The sequence below is a fragment of the Thunnus thynnus genome, chromosome 8, assembly GCF_963924715.1.
Source record: "Thunnus thynnus chromosome 8, fThuThy2.1, whole genome shotgun sequence".
NCBI lineage: Eukaryota > Metazoa > Chordata > Actinopteri > Scombriformes > Scombridae > Thunnus > Thunnus thynnus.
The window spans coordinates 27,573,341-27,595,337 of NC_089524.1; the positions used below are offsets into that span (position 1 = coordinate 27,573,341).

Consider the following 21,997-nt stretch of genomic DNA (forward strand, 5'->3'; position numbering starts at 1 on the left):
ATTAAATTTTTTTACATTTACTACTTCCCTCTGAAGTGTCCATCCTGTAAACTTCAATAAAATGTACATATATTCATAAAGACATTATTATCAGTGTATTATGTTTCTCCCAAAGGACACTTACAGAAATGTGTAACCAGTGCCTTCAAGATCATTCATTTATTATCCATGTAATATCATTATGTAAGGAAAATAAAATGTGCTCCATTGATAGAGGAGATTTATTGATGATCGCAGCAGTAGATATGACCAGTTAATGACATTACATTCATCAGTTTGGGATAGTTGCTCTCACACTCCGGCTTTTTGTTGCATGTGACTAAAAGTGAAACAACAGTGCAGCTTATTGTGTCCCCTCATATGAACACAACATAGCCTGTGGGAAATGAACGTAGGAGGATATAGATCAAAGCTGTGATGTGAAAAAATGTTTCCCAGCCACATACACACACACACACACACACACAGTTGTACACTCCACAAGCAAATACGAAAACAAAAACGCACAGATAAAATCCCCAGCCTGCTAAACTCCTCCTCCTGTGGAGAACAAAATGCTCAGCTGACTGCACTGACTGTCAGACTGCAGCAGGAGTGCACTTCACTTGTCTGATGCACCGCTGACAGGAATCACTTTTCATTACAACACCTCTTCTCAGTTGAGCCTGTATTTCCTCTTACAGTCTCTTATGAGGAACATTTCCTCAAGGAAACAGGTATAAAGAAAATACTTGTGATAATCACGACCAGTTTGTCAACACAAATCCTCCCTCACTGGAAATTCCACTTGATTTTCACGTCACACTCAATTTCAGTCACTGCACTGTCAACTGGAAAAAACTATGAGGAAATGTTTTATTAGTGTTGTTGCAGTTCCTTTTAGTCACAGATAGGGGTCGACAAATGTCCTGTATTACCTAAAATGTCAACAAAACTGTCAGTCAAACACACACACACACACATAGTATATAGTGTATATAGTCTATATTTATCTATTTTATTATCTGATAATTCTCTTATATCTGGTGTTCTATATTCTGCTCTTATTGTATACTTTTCTATCACTATTTAGTGGTCATGGGGAAATCACAGAGAGCACAGTGGCTGTGACCCCTGAACTCTGTAAAACTGTTTGCCTAAAAGTTGTGATGAGAGAAACATCAATTTTTATTCTGTTGCACTCGCTGTAATACATTGCTTCTGCAGCTGGTAACTGTGGGCCCTTGTCTATAGCAAGTGTTTGGTTGTGAGGGGCCAATAATTGGTCCAAATTGTCCCCAAAATGTACTCAGCGTCCCTAAATGGTGCTTAGTAGAGAGCTTTAGGATAAGGCTTTAAGGGACTTGGAGCCACAGAAGTGCTTAACTGACCAAATGTAGAGACTGACAGGTCAGGTTCTGTTTATGTGATTTTAAAAAGAATAAAAAGACATAAAACAGCGTCACCTTATATCCATAATGTAGGTACGTAGCCTGTATAAGTGGTTCTCAAACTTTTTCACATCAAGGATCCCTAAACTGACACAAAATAGACCACGGTCCCCCATCAGATAAGATTTTTGCTCTTAGATGTTTTATTACAGAAAGTGCCCAAAGTAGTCATACATTCTGTCATTGTGTTATTTATGGATGTAATTATAGTGAAAATAAATTATTCCCCTTTTTGCTGGGGACCTCTTGGAACCCCCTCAAGGACCCCTGGGGGTCCCCGGACCCCACTTTGAGAACCACTGGCCTACATGATGAAGGGGCTATGGAAAGTGATGTGTAAAGTGGAGACAGCAGGTGGCGCTGCTGCATCACTGAGACAACTTGCAGTCAACAACAAACCACGACATTGTTGCTGCTTTCTTGATGTTGTCCGTAGATTTAAATTAAATTAAACGTCTTCAAACTACTGACCTATTTCAGTAACGTCCCCTTTTCAGTTAATAATGATAATAATTAATTTTATGAAGGTACCGGCCCGTTATATCATGCAGGTTAGATAGAGATAAAGTTTTATACCGCTGCCTCTTTATAACTCCTCGCTGCTGCTCACTGAGCTAACGTTAAGGTGAATAAACGTTAAATAAATGTGAGTATCGATGTTTTTTGCAGAGATAATGAACTTTAATGAAAGTGTTGAGCTCTGAAGTTTCCCTATTGGACAGAGGAGCTCGCTCAGTCGTACGTCCGACCGTTTATGCAAATTTGCTCTTCCCGAATATGGACACGGAGGAATGAAATATGGTGGAGGAGGCGAACATGGAGGACCGAGGACCGTGAGAGCGCGGCGGCGGCGGCGGCGGCGGTGTTTTTTTTGGAGGGGGAGTTGTGTGAAGAAACGTGGATGTACCTCCAGCGGGACTTTTTTCCAACGGACAACTTCGGTGGAAAGTTTTGTATTTACGTCTCCATTCTTTTGCGCCGACAAGTGCGTCGAGGTAGAGTTTGTTGTAATGCAGTGAAGACCGACTTTTCGGGGGGATAAAAAAGCAGGGCAGGGGGGCTTCAGCCCTCTCACCATCCCGACGCTATGCCGTGGGTCAGCGGCGGTAAGCGGAGAGAGAGCTCGGAGCTGCCGCTGCCCGCGGGCTGGGAGGAAGCCCGGGATTACGATGGCAGAGTGTTTTTTATCGACCACAACACCCGGCAAACTTCGTGGATTGACCCCAGAGATAGGTATGCTAAAGGCCTGGGAGTGTTGGGATTACACACAGTCACACAAAGTCAGATTAATTCAACAAGTCCTCCTAACAAACAGCCTTAATTTACAGGAGGAGATGCCAGGGCGGCCGGAGGGAGGGAGGGAGGGGGGCGATGGCAGAGGGAAGGCAGTTTTGTTTTGTTTTTTTTAAGGGGGGGTGGGGGTCAGGACAGTAAATTTCCCTCCATTCCCTTTAATGTGATACATTGTAGCTAGGACCGATGAATCAGCTGAGATTTGGCAGCAGTCGGCCACCCCACCTCTTGAAGAAGTTCCCATGCAAACACGGGATGTAACGCCCATGGTCACCTACCGTGCAGCTGCTTCTCTTCTCAAAGTAATGTTTTACCAGTTTGTCTCTTTAGTCTGACTGGCTTTGACTGGGTTAGACAGCAGCTCAGCCTTTCCGCTTTGTTATGTTTCAGAGGAGTTGGGTATCACCAAACAGCAAGCCCGCTCATGCTACTGTACATGTAGGCTATGAATCCTGCCAGTCTGGTCACCTGAGTTTTTTTACTAATCTGCCTCTTCCTCATGGAGGAGCAAACTTGATGTCTGTCTCAAATCTCAATCATTCAGACTCATCAGTAAACTCAGTAGATTTATGACTTCCAGTGACCTGAAACATTCCTGGTTCACACACCTAACACAGAGAGCTATTGTTATCCAGCCCCCCCCCCCCCCTTTCCTTTTTCATACCAAAAAAAAAAAACACCTCCTTCAGACCAGTATGTCAAGAACAGCTCTGAAGTCTGCTCCATAATGCTGTATTTCAGTCTAAAATCATTCTTACAGTTGTGTGTCTCGCTGGATTTGAGAATGGAGCACAGCACGGCGAGAGCTTTAAACTTCAACTCCCAGAAATCTTTGTGAAAGTATGTGAGGAATGCTAGTTGGGCCACTGGGAAAGCTGCAAGGATGTGCTTTTGTGGGGACTGGGATTTCACCAGCCCAGAAACAGGCTCGATCAGGCATTCAAAGCAGACTTTGTGAGATTACTGGGAATTATAGCAAGTATTTTACTCTGCTGTACTATGAGGGGAAAAGCAAGAAAGTCACAGTGCCTCATGGAGTCGGATTTAAATGTCCGTCTCTCGCTGTGTAACTTGGATTATCCTCCTGTCCTTTTCAACAGTGTTTAACAGCAAACGCCACATTTTAAACCAGATTTCTTGCAGCTGATTTCAGCAGTGGGAATGTAGTAGCTGCATGTAATCTAGATAAGAAAAACCTGATTTCCTTGAAGGCCCCCTCCTCCCTGCAAGTTGATTAACCATTGTTATGTGAAGCTGATAGCAGTTTCAAAAGATCTTCTAGTCATCAGCGTTTGAGGGGGGTGGATACTGTTTTTTTTTTTCTTTTTTTTTTTTACGTTTGCATGACTAAAGAATGTTTTCTGCATTCGTTCTGGTGCTGCTCAGTGATTTATAGGTTATCTCGGCCAGAAGAATCTCTTCTGTCACCACCTGATACTGGCTTTCCAATAAATCATGCCACTGTGCAACACTAAAGCTGACTTTCTGCTAACATGCAACGGATACAAAAAGGTGTCAGCTATTCAGTCGGTGTTGCCGCTCTTTACAGCTGCGGATAAACGCTCTGTTTTCATGCCACTTAAGCATGATGTGGATGGCAGGAGCAGAGAGATGATAAGAGTTTCCTACTTTTTCCTTGTTTTGCGGTCTTCTTTTACGTGTGACAGCCTCTCTGTACAACGAAAATCAAAGACTGATAGTTTAAGGATGGTTGTCTGGTATCAACCACATGTTATCGTAGGCCATCATCATCATGAGTTACAGGCTTTAACCAAGTGTGACGCGCTGCTACATGAGACCGAGTCCCAGCCAGAGACTTAAAGACTTCGAAACAAAGTGATTGTGATCGGATTCCTGACGTGTCGCATGGAATCAGAAGAATGAACCAAATGCAGTCAGGTGCAGCCATCTGTCAGTGTAATGTTTTCATTATGATGGGAGCTTAGTCAGCTTGATACTAGCATCAAATTAATTGGAAAATGGAGTTTAATCAGGGATAAGCAGGGCTGAAACGATTAGTCCATTCACCAATAAGTCGATCGACCAAAAGTGAAAACCGCAGAAATTCCAAACATTCTCTGGTTCCAGCTTCTCAATTATGACAATTTTCTGCTTTTGTCTGTCTTATGTGGTCTTAAATTGAATAACTTTGGGTTTTTGACTGTTAGTCAAACAAAACAAGCTAGTTTGATGATCAAACAGTCACTTCAGAGTTCATACTCAGTCAGATTTCCCAGGAAAGTTTTCAGTGGTTCTTGGTAGATTATTCAGTTTGTGTTGGAGACTGACATGACAAGTGTGAAATTCAGGGAGGGCTGAAAACATGCCTTATTTGGCAGGAATGAAACCTTCATGTTTTTGGCAAAATATGATCTGTGTTTGAAGCGAAACGCTGGCCTCAGGAGATCTCCTGAACTTCTGACGCCCGAGAAACAAAAGCTCAGTATCACAGCTTGTGTGAACACTTTGTAGGGCATCGCTCAGCGCAGGTACTACCGTCCTGTGATCTAACAGCTCGCAGCTAGGGTCGTCCGACGTGCGGGGAGCCTCGAGTCTGCCGGGCTGCAGAGAGGCGTGTCGGCGGCGGAGTAGCGCCTAATCACTAAAACACAAGAGCCATTGAGCTGAAACATAATTGTCAATGATGATCATGATGTGTTGCAACGGAGCTGCGAATCAGCCAGAGTTCAAGTTTGTTCCTGCTGGCACAGGGGACGTCTGCAGGCAGCAGAGAGGCTGGATGGAGCTGTTTTTTGGTTAGATGACAGCATGTAGTGAAAAATTGGAGTGATGTGTGAACGCAGTGCGCAGATACCTGGGCAGTCGGCACATATCTTACTGTAATGCAGAAGAGCAGATTCTTGTGTCTATGATATGACCTGTGAACGTCGCGCTTTGCAAAACCCTTTACATCCCGTGCACTCGTTACCTTCACCCCTGATGATGATTACATCTTAAAAGGACGGTGGATACCTCGAGCGGCTCAGGGGCGGCCCTGCCAGCTCCTGCAGATAAGCCGAGCACTTCTGTGGGGCTTTTTTGTTACTGTGGAATGAGCGTTATGTTAGGCATGCCTACACTAATGCCCAGGGGCTCTGCTTGCTTGCGGCCCCAGACAAAGCAGCAGAACAGAGGCAGTTCCCACGTGTCTGCCTCCTCCTCTCCATCCAGGGCCCTGTAGGCCTCCTTTATTAGCTCTGTTATGCAACAGCCATGGCCGGCCTGCCGCTCAGCAAAGGGAGGCCTTTATGCTTGGTCACAAAGCACACCAAATTCAATTATTCTGGAAAGGGTGAGCTGTGTTTCCAGCACCGAAAGGTTATTCACATGCGCTGAACCCCGCTGTTATTTTGCTTCCCCCAGTGTTTTCATTATGATGGCTCTTTTTTGTCTTTTGGTGGGGGGAGGTTGCGAACACGCCATCGCTTGATCCGGTGTCATTTTGCCTATGTGTTTTCTGTGTTCTTTTTCATGAGCACACAATGTGTTTGTCTTCAGTATTCTCACTCCTTGTCCTGGGAGTTCAAACCTCTTTTCTCCAGAAGTTAAGTGTTACAGGCAGCCTCCCTTTTTACAATAAGACCACCGGGCCTTATTGTCCACGTTTCCCAACTGATTCCATTCATATCTGGGTGATTTACAACACTTACTAATTGCCTGGATATGACTTTGCATTAATTCTCAAACTGTGTGTGTTGGAATTCCTTCTTCAATAGCTACAGTCAGCAGTCAGACCTGTAGGTTGCTTGTGTTTTTTTTGTTTTGTTTTTTTTTGTGTATATTGTGAAGAATGCTACCTAAACAGGACATGCCAAACTCAGTGGACTAGCTTAGAGCTGTGGGACACCATTGTTTTTTTTCCCTTCCACATATTTGCACAATACTTATTCAAAAAAGAAAAATGTAGTCGACAAGTAACACTGGCTCTGCCTGTTTGGTGTGTATGTTTCTCTACTTTGCAGCTTGTCAAAACTTCAAAAACTCTCAGAGTACATGTTAGAGGTGAAGTGTAACTATAAATCCTTAACAAATTCTCCTATGAAGACAGACATATCATATTGTAGATGACAAGATCGACACCACTCGCTAAATTTGTGTGCTACATATGACAGGAAATGAAGCCATGGCTAGCGTTGCTCTGTCCAAAGCTATTTCCTCCTCTTTCTAGTGTTTATGCTAAGCTAAGCTAACCAGCTACTGCCTGTAGCTTCATATTTAACACACAGACGTGAGAGAGGTATTGACTTTCTTGTTTAACTTTGGGCAAGACGGCAAAACATTGTGTTACTACATTTTGATTAAGTATTGTAGTCAAATCTGCTTTTAGACAGGCAAGTATTAGACTTTAATTCTTTGAATCCTAATACAACCCATAATGAAATCTGCAAGAAAGCTTCTTTTAGAGAGACAAGATGCTCACTAGCATTCAGATTGGATGCATTCACATTAAAACGATCATGGTCAGGATGTTACACTGTTCCTTTGACCATATGTGTTGTAATTCAGTGCTTAAAGTGGTCTTCTAAATAGCTGCCTTTGCGTTTGAGTAGGTTTTATTGAGTAGCTCTTCTCTATTTGAGTAATTCTGCGGTTAAGAAACTGCACTTCTTAAGCAGGTCAGTCCTTCCAGGCCTGAAAGCTGTTGTGACAGTTTTACTTTTGTCACAGTTGACCCAGCTCTGTTCCGCTCCCAATGAGACAAGCCCTTCCCATGTGTCCAGACGCCGTCTAAATGTGCACAGAGACAGAGATGACGGTCTACTTATAGGAGACCTATTTCCATAAGATTCAACACATAATGGGAGAAGCGGGTGTCTGTCTGTCTGTCAGCTGCTTTAGGCCTTGCTCTGAAATGCTGCACCAGGCTCTCAGAGAGGCTGGACATAAGTGGCATTCCTCCCAAAGTTGTTTTCACATTTCTTTTTTAACACAGAATGGAATTTTTAGACCAACAACACTTGTGGCCTTTTACTCAGTGACTGTGTCTGTCACCCCCCAACCCCCCCAACCCCTCTCACCCCTCTGGAGAAGAGCTAACAGAGGATAAAAGCAGGTGGTATTTGTGGTGAATATATTCGAGTTAAAAAGGGAACATGTAGAATTTAATGTTATCGCCTCGTGTCCATGTACGACACTGTGTCGGTGTCATCACATTCGTTGTTTTCCTGGTCACATGCGCGGTGCTCGTCATCCAGAGGTCGAGCCTTGATTCTTATTTGTAGACTTCAGCAGCTGGCTCGCAGGGACGATAAAAGATGTGGACTCTCAGTGTTTGGTGTGTCATTGTCATTTCTTTTTGGTCTCTAACAGTCCTCTGCTGTGGCCAACTCTTTGTATTATATCACACTAGTGTTGTGTTTATTTGTACAGTGAACCTTTGCACAATTAAACATCCGTGTCAAGAATTCATCCTATGTGCACTCCTACTCTGGCAAGCCTGCATGAGGCTGTGGTGACAACTTGTCTAAATTAACACAGTTGGTGGAATAATCAACGACATGCCTTTTAATTTAATATGAACTGACTGAACCGTATGAAAGACAGCAGCGGCAGGAGCGCCTTTGATTGTTTGTTAGCAGCTTGAAAACATGTGGCTGTCAAGTCTTTGAGTGGTTAGTGTGCTCATTGTGGTCACGCTGGAGGATAGCAACCCAAATGCAAAGTATTAAAACCCGGCTCCTTGGCTTCCGTAATTAAATGCAACTAGGAATTTTTTTTTTTCCCAACAATGTCTATTGATTTTAACAACAACTTAACACATACATATACATATATACATACACACACATACCAGTATATGTATATATCTGTACACATACACACAAGAATACAAGACACATGAATAAAATCTCCAGTACAACAACCGACGTTTTAACCACAACATCCTCCACACATACACACAATCCGACCCCCACCCACCTCCAAAAAAGAAAAAAAATTGGTTGAGGATCATATTGGGGTGATACGCTTCAGTTTAAGAACATCTTATATTAATGTTGAAAATAAAAACCTTGAATGGATTTGGATGTTGTAAAGGATTACTTATATATCCCCATCATATGGGCTAAGTCTGTCCTCTCTAGATAACATATGAAGGGACCTAAATGTTGTGAAAGAGTGACTGATTACCGCTAATAGCATATTTAATTTTAAAGGGCAGAGTCGTAGATAATTCAAAAATCCATTTACTTATTCTCTGCCCACCAACCTCTTTCCATGATAGAACAATAACTCTTTTGGCCAATAACAAAAATATGTCTAAAAAAAGTTGTTGTCTACTTCTAATGTTATGATTAGCTGGATATAATCCTAGTATGAAAAGCTTTGGGTCTAGAGGTATTTGTATGGATAATATGTCCTGGATTCACTCTCTTACCACTTCCTAAAACTATTTTATTTGATTACACTGCTAAAGACAGTGGCAATTGATACATATATCAGTTATAGCACTATTGTATTTATTGAGCTTTTCTGGAGTTACAGGAATATTATTTTTAGTGTAATGCAGAGTCAGCTGTTTGGCACTTCTTAATTTGCACATTGTTGTAGCTGAGGAACAAAGGCTGAGGAGCTGCTGGGGATGACCAGACTAGACGAGGTCCGGTGGCCCAGACTCCAGTTTCACATGCCTTTCCCATGCAGCAGCCCGTCGCCGGGCAAAAGGGGGGCTGCTGCAGATAGAAATATCCTCTGGGACAACCCAGGATGGCACAGATTATTCTAGATTTAGCAAACGTCTTTGACAACTAAATATATTTTGCTGGGAAGTTACAAGGCGCGAGCGGGCCCTGCAGCATTTCATTCCTCCACAGCTGAACATGCTTGTCATTCTGTCAGTCTCTCTTTTTCTATTTCAGATATCTGTCTCATTTTCTGTTTCCTCTTAGATTGAAAGAGGATCCTGGAGAATGTGTTGTATTTTAGAACAAAACTTTAGCCCATTAATAACCATTTAACTGCTGGGAGAGCAGCTTAACTAACCATGCCAGTATTTTTTCATGTTTAAGCCCATTAATGTATTACGAATGTATAGATACTTTACATTACTGCTGACCATTTCCAAATCAGGCTGATGTGTTTTAGACCTTTTTATGCTTTTATGTTTTTATTAATGTCAAAACTTTCATTGTTTTCCATTAATTTATCTACAAAATGAAAATATCTTGAGATACAGTTAGAGCTGAGGCTGCAACTAACGGTTATTTTCAGTATCAGTTTATCTGCTGACAACTTTCTCAGTTAATCGTTTGATCTACAAAATGTTAGAAAACAGTATAAAATGTCCATCACAAGTTAACAGTGCAGAGGTGATGTCTTTGAATGTCTTGTTCTGTTTGAACAGTAGTCCTAAAACCAAAGCTATTCAGTTTACTATGATATAAACAGAAATAAACAGCCTATGTTCACATTGGAGAAGCTTGAACCAGCGAATGTTTTGAGTTTCTGCTGACTTAAATGATTTATTATCAAAATCGTTGCCAATAATCAATTGTTTCAGCTCTAGAACTTCATCAAGGTAAACCTGATGTTTGCTGTTTAATTTTGCCAAAGAAACTCATCATCACAATGTGATAGAAATACACACAGGTTTGAAAAGGTGAGGCTGCATTTTGGCACAGTGTTGCTTTGAGCTAAATGCTAACGTTAGTGTGGAAACATGCTCACAGTGACAATGCTAACATGCTGATGTTTAGCAAGTGCCATGTTCACCATTTAGCATGTTAGAATACTAATGTTTGCAAATTAAACACAAAGTACAGCTGAGGCTGATGGGAATGTCTTTCATCTTGCAGGTCTTTGGTCTTAAACCAAAGTATTTCGGCAAATTGAAAATTTTAGAAGATGAAATGTTATGGGATCACCAAAGTTTTTATAATTCATCTTAAGGGGAACATGTCTTTGCCAAATTTTATGGCAATCAATCCAGTAGTTGTTGAGACATCTCTCTACTAAACAAAGGAATCGCTGTGTGTATGTATGTCCTTCGTGTATCTCTTGAACCATTCATCCAATGGACTCCACACTTGGCGGGTGACTCGAGCCTGTCAGAGAGACCAGAGATGAGGCGTGACACGAGTCAGAGAAGAGTGCTCTAAAGAGAGAAAAGTAGACGGTGAAAACAGAGCTTTCAATCAAGAATGGACACTCTTACCCCATGTCTAGACAGAAAGTGTAGTGTTAGCAGGATCAGCAGTATTGTTGAGTATAGGTCACCTGTGTTCTGGAAGTGCTCAGAGCCTGATACACAATGACTGTAGTTACGAGCATAAAATGGAGCAAATACTTTATAACATCTGTGTAATAGAATTTTAGTTTCTTTCATATTGTTGGTGTAAATACTCATTGACACCTAACATCAACTGTGTTCATTTTTGTATGCGTTGAAGGAGTGGCCAAACGCCAAGCAATCGGCCTGTTCTGAACAGGCAGATTTTGAATGGACACTGCACTAGTTTCACACAAAACTACGAATGTGAACCTCTCAGTGGTGCTAGAGGAAAGGTCAGGGGATCCCAAAAGTTGTTAGGCTAAATCCACTGGGGACAATGAATGTCTGTATAAAACTTCATGGCGATCCACCCAACAGTTGTTGAGATATTTCAGTCTGGACCAAAGTGGTGGAATTTCCGACTCTTTAACAGTCGCTGCCAGCACCTGCTTCTGACTTACAGTAATCCCACATTAGCTCCATAATAACCTGACAGTAATTTAGTTATTACAGAAATCAGTGTTTAGCCTGACATACCACAGCAGGGTCAGTCCTGCTTTAAACCCTGGTGGCTGTTGACCAGTTGACAGCGTCAGCAAACACTGGTTTATTCAGGGTCACTGTGTAAGTCTGACAGGAGCATGACACAATTATTTTTCTCTCGGAGCTCGTCTGACTCTACTAGACAAAGCTGAACAACATAAAGACCCTTGAATTTGATTTGTGTCATGCTTTGTTTTAAATTAGTGATTCCCATAAAAATGCTGATGTACCAAATGCAGCCAGATTCAAGTTTTACTATATTTTGGCTTGTGGTTCCTCTGTTGCTCTGTGCTGCTGTGTGACTCTGCTGTGCTGTGCAGCGGTTACAGAGTCTCCCAAGACCAAGACATGACTTGGAAAAACAGAGGCTGCTGTCACAAGACTGCGTAACAAACCAAACATTCAGATATTCTCTGATTCTGATCTGTGAGAGGACATGTTTTTCCCGTTGTCTCCCTCTCTCTCTGGAGAGGTTGGAGGGCAGTTCAGGACTAAACTCCCCTCTGACACCACATAGCTTCCTCTCTGTTTTTCACAACCGTTGTGATCTGACCCACAATATATCAGAACTACTGTAAATGCCCCTCGTCACTCATTCTTTTCCTGTCAGCAAAAGGTTTGGCAGTCCTGTCTGAGTGTTTTTTAAGTATGTACAAGTGCAGTTAGTGTCTGGACATTTGTTTACCTTTAACAAACACTTAAAGCAGGATCAGGTGGGGAGTGTGCTTGTGTTTGCCTTGTCCTGTCTTGTGTTTGGCTGTACACACTTGGCTCACGTTTAACCGACTGTCACCATGCTGCTGACTAGATCTGTGCAGTTATTTAAGAAATATGGCTGCATGTCTAGACAGGTATATCTTTGGGAATATGTGGGACTTTGCTGTGGCAGTCACTCACCTGTGTGTTTCTACCTAGTAGGGATGTGAAGGAGAAAATGAATGTTGCGATCGTGAAGAGCTGTCAATTAATTGATTAGTCCAGTGATCTCCAAGCTGGGGTTGCGACCCACAAAGGCGGTCACAAGATGAATCTGAGGGTTCGGGAGATGATCAACAAGTTAGGGAAGAAGAACAAATACCTTGTCCTGGTCCGCACAATTTATGTTTGTTTTTTAAGACATGTATCATTTAGCTTTTTTCTTGTGAACTACTGAATAGTTTCACATCTTCAGGCCTGGAAATGCTTCAAATTAAACAATCTGAGGAGGTAGAAATCACTCTCACAGCTCATACAAATATGTAACCTTTGAGGGGTCGTGAGTGAAGGTTAGGAACCGCTGGATTAGTCGATTGACAGAAACAAAATTGACTTTTTCTGGTTCATCTTCTCCAGTGTGAGGATTTCTGCTCTCCTTTGTTTTAAATCAAGTGAATATCTTTTGTGTTTTTGACAAAGTTATTCAGTCTTTGGTAAAATTTTTACATATTTTATGACATTTAAAAACCAAACAATTAATCCATAAATTGAGACAATAATCAGTGAAAATAATTGTTGGTTGCAGTCCCACAGCAGTGTAATCTGTATCTCAGCTACACTTTCAAAATATTACATGGCAAATTCATACTTATCACATAAAATCCAACTTTTATGGAGCCAAGGCCTATAATGGAAAAATGAAATGTTCTGAAGTATTTGAGGTGTTACTCTGTGACATATTTCTGTAAGAGTTACCTCATCTCTAATTTATGAATCACAACATCTGAGAGTTTCCTTATTATAAAATGAAAGGAAGAGACGATGTACAACACTTATCGTCCGGCAAAGCTGCGCATCAGCTGTGTTCACTGCAGGGTCTCCCCAAAAATGTGTGAAATGTGAGGGGAGTTCATTGAATTTATTTGAAGGATTTTGACAAGTGCGTGTGATTCACAACTGCTAGGATTCCTTTTACTACACCCAAATAGAAATACATGTCCCAATAAGAAGATATATTAACTATAAATCATGAGTATATATCATTTTGAAGGTCCTGCTAAGTGCAGCTAATATCTTTTTAGATATTGTTGGCGTGCTGCTCTAATAAAGCTTCTTTGATGGTTTGTGAAAAGGAGGACTACCTCTGTGTTTCCCTCTAATTTACAACCTTTGGCCTGTAAACAGTTTCTTTGCAAACTAAGGTCTTAGTGAAGCGAGCTTGTCCTGAGTGCCTGTGTGTGTGTGCTGCGTCTGTCTCCTGAGGAATGCGGTGCAGAATGCCTCAGCTACTCTCTCCGGGCCGTCCCCTCATTGTATGCATACCTCTCCAGGATCAGGCCTCATGCCCTGTCTGCATTGTGAGCATACTGTGGTGGAAGGGGGTCACTGTCGCTGGACTCCCCCTTTTGTCTGCACTGATTGATGGTAATCAGACGGTTACTGTGTGTGCTGCTGTCATCAGACCCACTGGTTCACAGCTCACTGATATGTATAGATTAGAGGAGTCGGTTATGCACCGGCCTGATGTCATTAGCTTTACCCTGTTATACCCTGTCACTGTTATAGCCTGCTGCTGTGTGGTTAACACACACACACACACACACACACGATTTAATAAATCATTACACTTTCTTCATACGCTCAACACATTTCTTTTGTATTTTTATCCAATGAAATGAATAGCAAACAGTCAAGGAAAAAAGAGTCAAGTTTCACGGTATATAAGGAGAACATTTTGTCAAGTTGTATCCACCTCTACTTGTATATTTATCTGATCATATAAACCTGATGTTTTACTGACATATGAGACTTAACATTCATTTACAAACTTGTAGTCCTAGACTTGTAGGTTGTAACACTTTAATGGCTATATTAGGTCAGTGTCTCCATGCACAGCAGGGAATAAGTCCCTTTTTTTAGGTCTCATTCATGTTTTAGCAGAGGAAATGCATTAATTCACAGCATATTATATTTGTCATTTTCTTTAAATACCTCCAGACCTATCAACACTTTGGTCTCCTCCTTCAGTTCAGTGGTCCGAGGAACACCTTTGTATCCTTGTAAAATACTCTAGCTTGTAAATCTGTCAGTCACCAGCATAGAGTGGTTTGAAGCCAGAAGGAGCTTTGCCTCAGTTGATGAGTCATCAGTGTCTCTCCTCTTAATTATCTTTAATTATTGTGTTTTCATCCAGATCCATTCATTCTTTTCCTCCATGTTCTTTCTTTACATACAGTATGGTAACTGAAATTTTGGGATTAGATGCTCAATTAATGAAAACATTTTTACTTATCTTGCAGAAATCAATGTTTCAAAGATCTGTCTTTTAATAAGGTGTCCTTGGGATATGAAATAATCTATATGAATTATTTACTTTATTCACGTCAGGGAAACCTCAGAATCACATCTCCCCATTTTATTATATGAGTAAGTGAGAAAAGGGTTTTTGGGATTGATCAGCATAGATGATTTGATTCCATCATATAGAGGCTTTAACACATAGATTATGTGTATGTATGAGCTGCGAAACAAAACCTGTGTGCTTGGATTATATGTTGTGATTAAATATTCCTGATGGGTCAGATTTTTGTCTCTCTGGATGGTTGTTAAGCAGCGACAGTCTTCCTCTTTGTAATAATTAGCGTTTTAAAACCCACGTCGGACTTTTAAAGAATGGACAAGAGGATAAAAGTGGTAAAAGGTGCAGTTTTGCTGTGGAGGGTCAGGGTACAGGGGGAGACAATATTCTTTAGAGTGAATGTTTGCTTTTTTTCGCCCTCCCCCCCTTTTTGTAAACATGATAATGATGCAGAGCATAATGTGGGAGGCCGAAAACTAGATTACTGTAAGGGTATCTAAAATTACACTCAATTGAAAATGGGCACTCTGAAGATGAAAAAGAAAGTCTTGAATCCCCGTAGGAGTAAGTGTCGGGTACCCGGTTTCCTGTAGACGCATGTTGTTACTTCTTCAGCTGTAATTGAATTGATTTCATATTTATTTCAGGATCACCAAACCGCTGACGTTTGCCGATTGTGTTGGAGATGAGCTGCCTCTTGGGTGGGAGGAAGTTTATGACCAGCAAGTGGGAGTTTACTACATCGACCACATCAACAGTGAGTACACCTCATCCTCCTTTTCCTCTCTAAACTGTAAAAATCGGTATGAATACAAACAAAAGTATGAGTGTTTGTGTCTGAACCAAAACTACTGTACAAAAAAATCTCACTTCTTTACTGGATTATTTTCTTATTAGTCACTTCTCTTGTGTCTGCTGTTTTCAGAGACCACCCAGATCGAGAACCCGCGGACACAATGGCGGCAGGAGCAGGAACGCATGCTGAAGGAGTACCTCGTCGTGGCCCAGGAGGCCCTCAAAGCCAAGAAAGAGATGTACCTGATCAAGCAGCAGCGTCTGGAGCTGGCTCAGCAGGAAATGTTGCTCTTCCACGAGCTCTCTGAGGACAACCGCTCCATCACCAGCAGTAAGACACGCTAACGACCTCCAGTTCACTTCCCTGACAGAATATGTCTCCGTGTTTCGGAGAGGTGTGAAAACCGGAAGCCTCTGTGAAAGAGTAAAACCTGACCTTAGCTGACCTTATTATGTGGTTTGAACATGCTATATTGTTGATGTCCCTTCAGGAGCTGGTTTGGGGTTGCAGATCTATAGAAAATCTTTCAAATCCTGCTTCCTGGTTCACCCCGCCCTCCCCTTTTTAATTTAACCACCTCCACCCAGTTTACCCTTCGACTCCAGCCAGCTGTCACACACACAAAGCGTCCACAGGGGGAGAAGGGCTGGGAGACGACACCGGATCCCCTCCTTCATCTCTTTCTGTTACAAGTTCACCTCAAAATCATTACTGTCAACTAACCGCCCCCTCCCTCCCCCCCTCCCCTCCTCTGTGTGCTCTCTTTTTCTGTGTTCACAGCGCTCTCCGGCTCGTCCTCCAACGCGAAATACGACCCTGACCAAATCAAAGTGGAAATAGCTTGTAGACGAGAGCGGGTAAGTCATTATCGGAGGAGAACAATGGGCTGTAGCGAGGGGGCCCTTTTGGGCAGAAAAAAGGGGGCCGGGGTGTGGCCCCTACAGGATACCGTGGCTCTGCCCCGGGGGCCTCGAGAGGATGAGGATGAGATCATCATCAAAGGGTCAGGCAGAGGCTAGGTCACTGACTCACATGGCCAAGTTAGACATTTCTCTGTGCTCAGTCATGTGGGTGAGGTGTTTCCTGGATCAGAGACATTTCAAACTGAAGTGTTACACTGAAAAGACGATTGAGACTGAATCATAATGTTACCATAGAAATCACAGTTAATATAAGGACATAATCATCCTGTTAACTCACTGTTGACTGGATTAAGTTGAGGAAAATGTACATATTCAGGATAAGGAGGGTTGTATGTTACAATTGTCTCTTTTAATCTTATGATGACCAGTTGTTGTTAAGTATGTTTAAGTGATTTATGGTCCGTGTTTCCAAAAATGAACTGCTGGTCTTTTTTTCCCCACAAAATGTCAGTATAATCTTTTAATGTAGGGCTGGGCAATATGGCTGAAATCACTATCACAACATTAAAACAACATTTTCTTATAGAGATATAAACCACTTAAAATGTAATTTGCAAATGTTCTGCAAAACGAATCACACCGTGGGCGGCTGTGACTCAGGAGGCAGAGCGGGTCATCCACCAATCGGAAGATCAGTGGTTCGATTGGCGGCTCCTCCGGTCAGCATGTCAAAGTGTCCTCGGGGAAAGATACCGAACCCCAAATTCTCCTGAAGACTGCGCCATCGGTGTGTGAATGTGTGTGAATGAGCATTAGAAACTCCTGATGAGCAGACACCTTGGCTACTCTGCCGTTAGCGTTTGAATGTGTGTGTGAACGGGTGAATGTTGGCGTGTAGTGTAAAGCGCTTTGAGTGGTCGGATGACTAGAAAGGCGTTTTATAAATGCAGCCCATTTACTATTTACCAAAGATAATCCAATTGATGTTCAGCACATTGAGCTGTGTTCCACTGTTGTGCATTACGTCAGACAAAAATTCTTCACACATGTGAAACAAAGAGCTTTGTAAATCATTTTATTGCGTTTTTTTTTTTATATAAGTGCATCTTAACAAGACTCAACATTATCGCAGCATCAACCACACAGTAAAGATCCTACAAAAGACACATTCATACACTATCCCTCAATAACTATTACAGACAAATCCAACTGTGACATGTATTACATAGAAACATCAGGAACTCTCCAATCCGATCCTCCCTTCCTCTCTGGATTAAGTTACTTACTGTACATCCCTGGCAGGTCATTTATCACAGGCTGATCTGTAATTAGTTGTCCAAAAGCAACACATGTAACTTCCAGCTGTCAGTTTACATTCACTGGGGTTCATTTTGTTCACTCCATGAGATGTTGTGTGTTGTTTAGGCAATAACTTATATTGTATTCCGGGAGGCCGGAATACATTCCTCACAAACATCTGTAACATAAACATAATGAAGATCCTCGTCCCATCGCTTCATAAGTCCCTCGATGTTCTGTTCATCACAGCTCTGCAAGATGTCAGAACAATATGAAATAAACATTTATTTCATGTGAAATGAATTTTAATCCTCTGGATTGGTCCAAGAATTGTCACATCCCATCTTAACTTAATATTTCATTAAGTTCTGCTTGAAGATGTGCAAAAAAAATCTTCTTGTGGTAGCTCAACTGTACTTATGTAACATTATTATCATCAAACAAGTCTCCTTTCAGTCATCCTGCTCAGAGAGTGAAATACAGAGCTTTTAACGCCAGAGTCCAGGAACACGATATGATCATGTCATCACTGAAAGGCAACGCAAGGAAGAGTGATTAAGACTGAATAATTGCCCAGCCCTATTTTAAATTAATTTAAAAGTCCTTAAGGTCACAATTAGTCATTCTGCATGAGTAACAGATCTTTTTCAGGGGAGAAAAGCCTCAGTGAGAACTCCACTGTGGGTGGACATGCGCGCGTACACACGTGTGTGCGCGTGCGTCCCTGTATAAACACAGCCGAGCATTCCTGTATGTGAATAGTGATGACTAAGCAGTTTTGGTGGGTGGTGGTGGTGAGAGAAGCCCATTGTACGCCATACTAACCTGGTGCTCGGCCTTGTGTCCGCAGCTCTCCAGACTGAAGCAGGAGCTGGCCCAGGTGAAGCAGGAGCTGCAGTATAAGGAAATGGGAGTGGAGACCCTGCAGGAGTGAGTGTTCCTCTGCCTCTGTGTCCCAGGCCCACCCTTCCTCCCATGGCCACCCTTCTCCTTCCTACAACACTCAGCCCCCACTGTTTCCCACCCTAAGGCCTTTTCCCTGTTTTATTCTCTCTCTCACCCTCAGTGTTCGTCCTTTATCTTCAACTCAAACTGTCTCTCTCTGTTTCTTCTTCTCTTTCTCTCCACATGTCTCTTTGTGTTCATACAACCTGTTCCACGCTTAGTTCAGCTTTGACATTTAAAATATCTCTTTTAAATATGATTTGATGTTCGGAGCAAAAAGATTTTCGACTCATGTGAGCTGTGAGGATTTTCATAGAATAATGAGGAGATACTCTTCTTCTGCTTGTATTTTAGAGGCAGTCTCCCATCTTTCCTTTTAGTTTGTGTTGGTTTTCAAACACACACAGCGTCTTTTTGTGCCGGGAACATTTCAGAGCGCTTCCAAACTTCAATGTTAGAAATAGAAGCTCCACCTCTCGGAGGAAAAAGAGAGCGTTTGAGAAAAGGCAAATGGAGGGAGTTTTTGATGGAAAAGGGGACTCCACCTCAGGAAGAGGATGCACCAGTGGAGTGCAGGGAGCCAAGGCTCAGCCTGGAGAGGAAGTTGCTCCGTGGAGAGGGGAGGAGGGGGGAGGTGTGGGCTCGAGAGCAGTTTCAAAAACACAGAGATATCTGGCAGCAAATTCCTCTGCACTTCCTGAGTCCTGGCAAAGAGTCCCTTATCTCTTAGATAATATACAACTCGAGTGATTCCCAGAATAGCCAGGAGAATACACAGCTTGCAGAAAACATGGAAGCATCCTCTTCTTCAGTTTTCATGTGCATATGTATGTATGTGTGTATGTGTGTGTGTGTGTGTGTGTGTGTGTACGTGCTTGTGTTTGTGCCTTTGTTTGCCTGTGTGTGTGTGTGTGTGTGTGTGTGTGTGTGTCCTATTGTTTTTCCTGGGTTGGTTTTTGCCCAGTAGGGTTGAGGCCAGGAGGGACCCTACGGCTGTTGTTTTTTCAATCTCAGCTGTTGTCAGCAATATAGCTAATTGTTCTCCAGCCTTGTCGCATCAGATAAAGCAAACAAACAGTTTCTGACGTACAACACCCCCCACCCCCACCCCACCCCGTTCTTAATCGTCACAACTCACTAAAAAGAATTTCAGGAGTTTATCTCTTTCGGACAGTTTGGCGTACGAGTATCTTTTCTGCTCATCTGTATTCCACCTTATCTTGACAAATTTCTCAAATTTTCAGACATGCTTTCACTGAGTATCGAGCACTAACCAACATCCAAGGAGCTGATGGACTTAAAATATATTACTTGTTAAGAAAATATTAGCTATGCATTCTTTAGAGCACACAGGGTGGGGGGTTCAATACAGGCAGGCACCGAGGGGTGGGTATTGCCTTTTTCTTTTTTTTTTCTTTTTTTTTTTTTGCTAAGCATATAAACTCTCAGGCCCTGCCAATGGGGTGGGGGGAACAAAGCAGGGCTTGTTTTGGGAGGAAGAGGCAGGGTCGGTGGATGAACAGTACCTGCTGTTGAAGGAGAGTGAAGGAAGCGGGCTGTGGTGAGAGCGGGGGCCACGTGCCAGCGGGCCCAGTGATGGAGGAGGAGGAGGAGGCGCCGCACCACACTCCTCCAGCTCCCGACCCAACGAACCCCCCGACCCAACGAACCCCTTCACACTCAAGAACCGGTTTACCTTCAGAGAGGGAGAGCAGATCGGCGGCGTCTGTTTGATTTTTTTTTTTTTTTTTTGAATTTCATAATCAATAGACACCTGAATCACACCTTGAATTTCTTTTAAAGCGCCAGCACTCCATACTGAGGGTCTCAAGTCGGATTTCACCCCTCAAAGCTGAAACAATATCTCAGCATGTTGAAACAAGCGCAGATGAGCATTTACTCCATCCTGTCACATGCAGCATCAGTATTTCATAACTGACCACAGTCTAAAAAAAAAAAACAGTGGCTCACTGATATTGCCTCCCACATAAAAATACTTGAGATATTCGTCTGATTTTTGTGTGTGTGTGTGTGTGTGTATATGTGTGTGTGTGTGTGACTTATTTTCCACTGACCTGTTATCCCACATAAAGCACCACCCTGTTACCAGTACATGAATGAGAGATGTCATTCTTAATTTGAGACTAGTTCGCAGTGTAAAATGGGCGGGCTGGATTCTTGTGCAAACTATAATCGGGTGATTGTTTAGATAGTGTAATGATGCTCAGTGGGCACATTTTAGCTTTCATTTGTTTTTTTTTCCCTCCCAGAATTAAGAATAATAATAACCCAGCAGCATCTTGTCTCTGCTGTCCCCCTCTGATCCGTATTTTCCTCCACACAAAAGAAAACCACTTTTTTAAAATATTTACAACTGAGGAGTTTCATCAAAACACAATTCAACACCTTTCCAAGCTCCCCGACTACTCCTCCTGACACTTTATTATAACAGAAACTAAGACGGATTTTTCCAGAGTTGGTGGTCTACAAATATTTACAATGCCACCGCCCTTACCTGCCTGTCAGCCTGTTGTCTTATCCTAATTAGCTGGAAAAATCCAAAACCCCTTTCTCATGGGAGGTGGTTTCAAAGAATTCACGTCTCATTTAAAATCAGAGAATATCACATTTACTGTGAGAGGAAAAATCTGCAAATTTTACCCTTTTACATCCTATTTCCTCATGGTACAAGGACAAAAATATATGGGACTAATAGTGCCACTTATAGGCAGGAATTTGACATCTTGTGAAGAGCTGTAGCCAAATTATTTCTTTGTGTATGAGTAATGTATTTCCTTTTTATTGTCGTCCCTATGGCGATCTATAATTTCATTAATTTGCATTTGAAATATCCTTTTGAAGACAGATGGAGGGATTCAGAGTTCTTTCTCCTGTATGCTAGGATACGTTTTGCATATCATTTGAGAAATTCAATGAAGAGAATTATATAAAAAGTGCTAATATGTGTATTTTGTCTCACAGGATTGACAGGAAGATGTCCTGCAGTCAGACAAACTACAAGCTGGACGAGGCTCAAGCCATCTTCAATGAGCTGCGTAGCATCAAGAAGGCCATCAGCACAGGCGAGAAGGAGAGGCAGGACCTCATCCAGGTGTCTGATTTTTTTTTTTTTTTTTTAAAAAGATGTCCTCTACTTTCTACAATCAGCACTCCTGGTATAGTTGTTGTTGGAGTATTCTATGGTGACCTCTAGTGTCTGTTAACCTCCACTGTCCTGCTGCTTCTTCTTCATTGTCTTAAAAGTGCATTTCCAGACATCTGAATCACCGACCACGTCTCTGATTTTGCCAGCAAAGCAAAAAAAAAAAAAAGTAAAGGAGTAAT

At 42.2% G+C, this 21,997-nt stretch overlaps 1 protein-coding gene across 1 annotated transcript in view; it reads left to right on the forward strand.

The window, feature by feature from the left end:
- The first annotated feature begins 1,878 nt into the window (after nucleotides 1-1,878).
- Nucleotides 1,879-21,997, forward strand: part of wwc3 (WWC family member 3) — a 30,844-nt gene continuing 10,725 nt past the window's right edge. The window contains exons 1-6 of the mRNA XM_067597706.1: nucleotides 1,879-2,663; nucleotides 15,397-15,506; nucleotides 15,675-15,875; nucleotides 16,326-16,402; nucleotides 18,558-18,637; nucleotides 21,635-21,764. Coding sequence (XP_067453807.1) covers nucleotides 2,518-2,663; nucleotides 15,397-15,506; nucleotides 15,675-15,875; nucleotides 16,326-16,402; nucleotides 18,558-18,637; nucleotides 21,635-21,764 — 744 coding nt within the window. The 5' untranslated portion in view covers nucleotides 1,879-2,517. The remainder of the gene's footprint in view (nucleotides 2,664-15,396; nucleotides 15,507-15,674; nucleotides 15,876-16,325; nucleotides 16,403-18,557; nucleotides 18,638-21,634; nucleotides 21,765-21,997) is intronic.